This window comes from Cynara cardunculus (assembly GCF_001531365.2).
Source record: "Cynara cardunculus var. scolymus isolate 2C chromosome LG 6, CcrdV1, whole genome shotgun sequence".
Taxonomy (NCBI): domain Eukaryota; kingdom Viridiplantae; phylum Streptophyta; class Magnoliopsida; order Asterales; family Asteraceae; genus Cynara; species Cynara cardunculus.
In genome coordinates, this window is record NC_037533.1 from 19619408 (window position 1) to 19627616 (window position 8209).

An 8209-nucleotide genomic window follows, 5' to 3' on the forward strand; every position below is an offset into this window, starting at 1 on the left:
TTCACTAACTACCAAAAAGTATTTGCAGCATTTAGTGTAGCCGTGAAATATAAAATTTTAGTGATTTTATTGTGTGATTGTAAAGGTCAAATGGAATCAGCATTGGAATATTATAGAATACATCCAAAAAGGATCCCCGAGGGTGAGAAGAGCAGGAGCAGTATATAACAACCACCACCGCATACCTCCTCTTTCATCTTCACAATTTTGTCTGCAACTCTCTCAACCTGCTCGTTTTCAGATCAAAAATGGAGAAAGATGATCTCGATTTCGTGTTGGTGCCGTTAGGCTTGTTTGTGATGGCTGGATATCACGCTTGGCTACTTTATCAGATACGTCACAATCCTGCTCGCACCGTCGTCGGAATGAACGCAATCAATCGCCGATTTTGGGTCGCTTCTATGATGGAGGTATCATTATATATACATGTGTCTTCGTTTGAATGCAATTACATATGGAATCGTATCTCAGATCTCTTGCTTTTTACTCAAATTATTTCCATGGTTAATTAATTTGGGGGAATTGGATGATTCCAGATACACCTTACGTCTCTGTGTGTGTGTGTGTGTGTCTCTCTCTCTCTATATATATATATGTATTATGTGTATATGTGCCAAAAGAAACCATCCATAGACATATGCATCCACATACGTAAGCATATATTTTTTATTAGATCAACTTCTATATCCAATTTATGCATAGACATGATATTAGATTAAAAGTGATCAAGAAATTCATGTTTTTCATTATAACTTTCTTTCTCATACGATACTATGCATATATATATATATATATATATATATATATATATATAGAGAGAGAGAGAGTTTGTTTCAAATACAACATATTGTATTTGTACAACTAATGCAACCCAACCCAATATATTGAGATATTTATGGAAATGATCAGAGTTCATTTATTATGATTTGAATATTTATAGAAGATGAATATGGTATATTAATTATGATCAATACTTTATATTATGAAACAATAAAACTTCTATGAAATCACATGTTAATAAAATGAAATGGACGATTGAGATTGGGTTGTATTGGTTGTATAAATGTCAATGGTTGTATAATAACCAACCTATATATATATACACATGCATATGTATAATAATGTGTGTTTATTAACCCTGCGTGTGAGCTAACTTGTGGTACCTCCGGTAACTAGGTGTTTGGTTGGAAGTACTTAGAGCATCTAAGGGGTCGTTTACCAAACACTTACCCGGTAAGTGCTTACCGGTAAAATTTAACACTATTATTTATTTACCGGGTAAGATTTTAGTCTAAAAAACAACATCGTATGCAACAATTTACCCGGTAAGCGCTTATTGTGGTATGAGTTGTCGTCCTCACTTACTGAGTAAGACTCTTGGCCATATTCATCTGGTGAGGTAATGTTACTTGGTAAGCGTTTACCCCGGTAAGCGTTTGGTAAACGGCCCCTAAGACAGTTTTAGGAAAATTTACTCTAAAAACTATGTTAAACTTGTGAGAATATGTGGAACCCGTATCACTCTCCAAAAGAACCCTTTGAAAAAAAAAGGGAGGTTCCAACATATATATAGAAAAGAATTGGTCGAAGTATAGTTGATGTAGGACTCCAATGATATAATCAATGTTGTAATCTTTAAAATAGAGAAGTTATTGGACTCGAATGTAATTTCTTCGAAGATTTGGATTTTTTATTCTGTATTTTGATGAAATTTTGAGGAACCTGTTGGAGCTCCTTAAAGCTCACAAATCCAATATTTATCCATATAGGACGGGTTACTACAAATATAATGCATTATGAATAATTGGTTCTAACACGAAATAATTTACGGTTATCAAATAAACCTGCCATTTGGGTCTGTTTGGTTCATGCTAGGGAATGAAAATGAAAATGACAAAAAATGAAAATGGACTTAAGGGGAAATGAGCTCATTATATTATATAATACCAAACAGTTTCTTTTTTTTTTCATTCTCATTTATTACTGTTTAATACCTCTAACCAAACGATACTTGGTATACACACAAAACTATATTTTAAACTTTCGGTGATACGCAGGACACACAAAAGACTGGAGTTCTAGCAGTACAAACATTAAGAAACAACATTATGGCATCCACCCTATTAGCCTCTACAGCCATCATGCTCAGCTCCATGATCGCCGTTCTCATGACCGGAGGAGTCACCGGCCATGGCGGCAACACCAGCAGCAGCACCACCACCACCAACCACCACTGGAGTGGCATAACCTTCGGTGAGGGTACCAAGCTCCGAATGACCCTCAAGTTCTTCAGCATAACCATCTGTTTCTTAGTAGCCTTCTTGATGAACGTTCAATCGATTCGATACTTCAGCCATGCGAGCATGCTCATCAACGTTCCGTACAAAAAGATCACCAATTTCACCAGCCACCACCTCACCACCGCCTACGTTGCCGCCACCGTCAACTTCGGTAGTTACTTCTGGTCTCTCGGTCTCCGTGCTTTCTATTTCTCGTTTCCGCTCTTCCTATGGCTATTTGGCGCTATACCCATGTTCGTTTCCTCGGTTTTCTTAGTGTTCATGCTCTACTTTTTGGATGTCACTTCCGATCTCGGATGGGTAGCCGATGTTGTCTCGACGGATGAAGAAACCGGTTAACGACCTCATAAGGTTTTGTGATATCACATTGCAATGGTTCGGGATTCAATCCGTGTTGAATGTCGCCTTGCAATAGTTTTGTGTTTTTCTTGCGAAAACACGATGAATGAATGAATGAATAAAACGTTGTTTATCTCTCGTCGTGTTTGGTACTTCATTTGAGACCTACCGTAGAAGCGAAAGCAGATAGTAATAAGCCAACATAACCAGAAACCAATAGCCAATTAAAATAGCAAGCTAATAACATCTTCAACAACTACGTTATTTTAAAAAATTTGGAGATTTGAGAAAAAATTGCTTCAACAGTTATGCTAAATTATTCTCTTAATAGAGAAAAATAGGAAGTTAATAATAAAAAGAAGGGTAAATTGAATGAAAAAGTAACGTAACGTAATTTAATTTGATTTTTATTTTAGATAATGAAATTAAAAGTAACAAATTTCGAAAGTAAACATGTATTTTGGAACACATTAAAATTTAAAATACGAACAATGATTATTATTATTATTTTTAACCTGGATATCCAACCCGCTATGGACTAATCCTAGGGCGACCACCTGCTTTGTAGATAGTTCGGAGTCACCGCATTTGAACCTCCGTGGCCACAAGGGAATTTTTATTCTTCCTTGGATTTGAACCTAAGACCTTCTGGTACTTTTGACATTAGGTTCTTCTGGTACTTTTGACATTTGGAGCCAAGCTCAAACCAATCAGGCACCGCAAGGTACTCTTGTGGTTATGAACAATTATTTTAAGTCGAAAGAAATTCTTTTATTAAATATTAAAGAGTAAATTACAGATTTGATCCTTGTGGTTATATGAAAATTACAAATTAAATCCTCCAAATGAATTAATTACATGTATCGTCCCTGTTGTTTCACTTTCATCACTAGTTCCGTTATGCCACCACCTAGAATAGAAGTGCCCCAGTGTATATCTTCACCCACTCTCGTTAGTTGTCACTAGTTCCTTTTGAGACGCTTTTATCTATTAAATTTAGAGTAAATTATGTTTTTCATCCCTTTGGTTTGTCAAAAACTGCGATCTCCGTCCCTATCGGTTTCAAAATTATGGTTTTCATCCTTATAGTTTGTTCTTACTATTTTCGTCCCTGAACCTAACACCTACCTTTAAGTAGAAGGGATTAAGGGGGTGTTTGGGATTGCTTATAGAAACAACTTATTGCTATGTGGCATCGGTAATAAACACTTTTGAGTGTCAGGATAAACAACTTATACCGGTGTCAAACCAATAATAAGAAGTTTTTGAAGAAGTTAAACTCTTCTGACTTATAATAAATTGATAAGTGTTTTTCTAGAAAATCATAAGTTGTTTCAAATAAGCAATCTCAAACACCCCCTAAAACAACAAAGCATTATAAACCACAAGAACGGAAATCATAATTTTCAAAAATAAAGATTAAAATAGCAATAAAAAATGTAAATTACTCTAAATTCAATGGACTATTAAATACTAAAAAATTTGGGCCTCAAACAGATGCCCGCTCTGCCCTACCCTTCTGAGGGTAGCCAGATCGGGCCGACTACATGCATGCCAAGATATGATCAAATCAAAATTCGACATAATCGCATATGAAAGATCATTTGTCATTACTGGTTTTGAAGTTTGAACATACATTTGAGACAAATTACATTAAAACTCATAAACGGAACCAAAAAGATTTACTCCCTCAATTCATTGAATTAGGGAGAACCAACTGAAATATTCACTGTACAGGCTCCAGGATCGCACCCAGACCATGGCTCGAGGATGGTTCACCTCCATTTTCGACAAATAACAAAGCGGTACCAGGGCTGGAGCTTGAACTTGAGTTCGAGCTAGGACTGGAGTCGACCGGCTGTGCGGCTTCTGAGCGGATTGGAAGGAGAAAACTCTGCATTCTGACAAGATAGCTAGATGGTTGGATTCGAATATGGTGAGAAGTTGAGACGGTTGAACGATCGGGATCAACCGGGATGGTGGATAGGTCGTTTAGGTTGAGATTGGGAAAGACGGAACATCGGCATCGAGGGCATTTGACGTTTAGTCTAAGCCATTTATCGATACATGCCACATGGAAGTTATGAGCACATGGAAGGCCACGAACCTGGAACGTAATTGCGGTCATCGGTCAAGTCTTCTGTATAGCAATTCGACTAGTTGGAGTTGATAACAGTAGATTCTCCAAAATGGAGAAAATAAAGATATTTGTCGTATTTTCTTTTAGAGATCTCTAAAATAAAAATACGGTTGGAGTTGAATGTAATTCTTTACAAAGATTTAAACTTTTTTGCTTTTTTTGTTTTCGAGAAATTATAAAAAATCTGTTGAAGATCCATCACGAATCGGAAAGAAATATTACCCCTTGCCCGACATGGAACTCTTCCAAACAAATTGGACAGTCGCTACAATCTGGCGGAACCGCTTTCAGAACGAAGATCGGAAGTCGTTGAATCACCGTCTCCACCGCTGCCCGCTACACGCAAAATTTCAGAAGTCATCAAACAACGAAGAAGTTCCCCATTTAGCACGGTATGTTTCTTTCTTTACAAATAACACTGTACCTTCCAACGAGATTTCCCGTAAATTTTATCTGACATCTGACTCGAATTCTTAGTCAGATGTCAGATAAATTTATTGTATGAGATTTATTGGGTTTGTTTGGTTTGATTCCATATCAAAATTCCACTCGGATTACCTGGGAATCGGACAAGTTCATCCCGGGATAATATGTAGCATCTTGATCCATGCCTCTCATCTCTTGAGCGGCAGTTTCGAACACCCGATCTGGCTGACGAATCATATTGACCAACACCTGAAAAAAGATACGGTTACTTGTAAAAGAACGAAGAAAAACATTGGATCGAAATCTTAAGACTTCACACACGTCACCATGAGAATCGGAAATTTTTAGAGCACTCGGAAACCTCCAAGAAAGACTATGTGCTCCTTAGGGTAGACGTCAAGGCTGCATACGTCTTGCCCTCCCCAAAACCGACTCCTACTTCATGTCGGATTCACTGGGATCGTTTGGTTTTATCATCTTTCTTTAATTTTGTGACGGTTTCTTAAAAGCATGTATGGGCGCTTACAATCTGTTTAATCAATAGCATGGACGACTGGGATATTTCTATTCCGAACACCCGGATACCTAATATAGAATTTCCAACAAAGGAAGTAAATCCAATATCGCGGTTTCATTACTACCAGAAACAAACAGATTTAGAAATGTGTAATTATCACGGCTTTTAATCGACTAAAAGGACAATTTTACCCTTGGTAATACAAGGATCAATGAATTCCTCATCTGGGTAGAATTGGAAAATAGACACATGGACGCTTATTTTGGAAAACATTAAAGTTTCCATGCAGCTTATACGTTTTCGATGAATCTTCCTCACGGTTTAATCCCGAAAAACGGAAAGAGATAGATAGAAGTTACCCCATATGCTGAAATACGAGTCCCCTGTGGAGCACGTCGTAAATGATCTTGCCTACTTGCTAACCACTGCAAAAAGGATTGTTCGTAAATTGAAACGATGATTATATCTTCAGAAAAACCGAACTACATACGAGCAAGAGGAGATTATACGTTACCTTCTTAACAAAAATACCAGCAAGACATACGAGTCCACAGAAGCTGAAAAGCAACCACACGATGAAACCCCATTTCTGGTTTTTTTCAGGCAACTGCGAGAATTTCAGACATAAACGTCACAAATCTGTTATTCAGGTTAATGCGTCGAGCATCGTCACTCTACTTTAGTAAAGAAAATAAAAAACGATGAACGTACACAGTTCTTTGCACCAGCAAACCATATAGCCCCGACAACGCTCCATGCCCAAAGAAAGGGATATAACACCACATAGAGGATAGACAGAACCAAAACTCTTCCTAAAAGATGCGGGCCTCTTAGTTGCCGACTGATATCCCTGCACCATTTCGGAATATGCGTATTAATTATGAGATTCGTGAACTATTATTGGTGATCGTAATGAAACAGAACGCTTTTATCGTAACATCTATGATGAAAAAGACAACCGATCTACCACTAACACAACGTAAACCATAAACTTGTGTTTTATAAGGCAAAAAGATTGTATCTTGACTCGATTTGCAATAGATTTCTCGCAATGAAGTCCAATAAATGTCGATTTATCCGTTTGTGACCAGAAGCACTAATGAGCACTAGCATCCCACAAACCGTTAAGGGTGCGTTTGGCATGTTGGATAGGATGGGACGCTATAAAAACTTGTTGTCACTGTTGTCGTCCATGTTTGACGCAACATTAGACAGTGGATAAGACAAAAATCCATTTTTTCTATCCCACCAAAATAGGTCGGAGACATAACAAGATTGGTAAATTACTAAATTACCCATGTCAAATTAAAACCCTAAGATTAATCGTTATACATCCCCTAATCAAATTTGATGTCATCAAGTTCTCCATTGCTTTGCCAATTCAAAGTAAACTAAGATTAATCTTAATTATAACCAACAAAAAACCCAAATTCCACATTTGAAGAACTTTCGTTTCAAATTGTTACTCATTTCATGGTTTAGACATTTCGTCGAACAGTTGGAGCAAAAGGTGAACTTACAATCCAACTCCAGCCGCGATCGCATTGTCCACAAACATCAAGAGGCGGAAAACAAAGACGGCCGCATAATCAACCTTATTCAAAGAATCAAAAACACAAATTAGTCTCTGCAAATCCCCATCCAGGCGAACAAAAAGAAGCAAGAATTCGAAAAAAGATCAAGTTCACAAACCGCTATCCACAGCTGCAATGGTAATTTACAAAGATGGTAACGCTCCCAACTAAAGACAACCATGATTCTATTCAATCACAATCGTCAAGAAAACAAAAACAAACAAAACGTAATCGAACATACATATCGAAACCCCATCTCAATTACAAAAAAAGGATACATGCTAAACGCAAGCATTGATAGAAAGAATCCATCGTACCTACAAAAAATTCAAAAACCCAAACAATCACGATCATAAAAAGACTCAAACGGGACTCAAAATTTGAAAAGTAAAATGCAGAATTGTATGTAGAATGAAACTAACCACTTAAAACCTGCACCTCTGATCGCCATTGAAGAAGAAAGAGCTAATTACAGAAAACCCTATACTTGTGTGGGTTAGGAAGTGAAGTAAAGCATCATCTGTTGAAAGTTATATAGGATTCAAATTCAGGGACTAGAGACGCAAATTCGATAAAATAACCCACGGATTTAGAGAGGGAAGGAAGGAGGGTAAAGCACAGAACAGGAGGAGGGAAAGAGACGAAAATGGCGATGTCAATTTTGCTGCAACTTTTTCTTGTCTTCTTTGGGAGAAAGTTGTTTTTTATGAACAGAATTCTGGGGAAGAAGACGAACAAGCGGTTTTATTTTTTTGGGCTTTATCTCTCAAGCCCATTTTCAGATGGGCCTATGTACAAAAAAGGTCCCTAAGGTTTGAGTTGACTTTCACTTTTGGTCCCTATTATTTAAAGTATTTTTAACAGATTTTTCAAAATTTAAGAGACATTCTCTGAATTGTTAAGAGGTGAATTT

The 8209-nt window shown here is 37.1% G+C and overlaps 2 protein-coding genes across 2 annotated transcripts; one reads left to right on the forward strand and one right to left on the reverse strand.

The window, feature by feature from the left end:
* Positions 1 to 248: 248 nt before the first annotated feature.
* Positions 249 to 2639, forward strand: LOC112514255. The gene is made up of 2 exons (XM_025120588.1): positions 249 to 410; positions 2058 to 2639. The coding sequence occupies exons 1-2, from the start codon at positions 249 to 251 to the stop codon at positions 2637 to 2639; spliced, it is 744 nt and encodes a 247-aa protein (XP_024976356.1).
* A 1612-nt stretch (positions 2640 to 4251) lies between these two features.
* LOC112514631 (E3 ubiquitin-protein ligase SIS3-like) lies at positions 4252 to 7946 on the reverse strand. Its single transcript, XM_025121207.1, has 10 exons — positions 7719 to 7946; positions 7575 to 7613; positions 7415 to 7481; positions 7243 to 7316; positions 6434 to 6572; positions 6237 to 6329; positions 6082 to 6147; positions 5338 to 5454; positions 5002 to 5115; positions 4252 to 4746 (listed from the first exon to the last, which is right to left on the reverse strand). Exons 1-10 carry the CDS (start codon positions 7745 to 7747, stop codon positions 4366 to 4368), a joined length of 1119 nt encoding a protein of 372 aa, XP_024976975.1. The 5' UTR covers positions 7748 to 7946; the 3' UTR covers positions 4252 to 4365.
* Between the last annotated feature and the right edge of the window lie 263 nt (positions 7947 to 8209).

What these genes read in the sequence shown, in the direction of transcription:
- LOC112514255 (XM_025120588.1), top strand. Translation starts at nt 249, where the DNA reads ATGGAGAAAGATGATCTCGATTTCGTGTTGGTGCCGTTAGGCTTGTTT. An exon ending in GGGTCGCTTCTATGATGGAG is followed by an intron (nt 411 to 2,057) that starts GTATCATTATAT and finishes GGTGATACGCAG; the next exon opens with GACACACAAAAGACTGGAGT.
- LOC112514631 (XM_025121207.1), bottom strand. Translation starts at nt 7,747, where the DNA reads ATGGCGATCAGAGGTGCAGGTTTTAAGTG. An exon ending in CATTGCAGCTGTGGATAGCG is followed by an intron (nt 7,317 to 7,414) that starts GTTTGTGAACTT and finishes TCTTTGAATAAG; the next exon opens with GTTGATTATGCGGCCGTCTT. An exon ending in TGAACTTGTCCGATTCCCAG is followed by an intron (nt 5,116 to 5,337) that starts GTAATCCGAGTG and finishes TTTTGCGTGTAG; the next exon opens with CGGGCAGCGGTGGAGACGGT.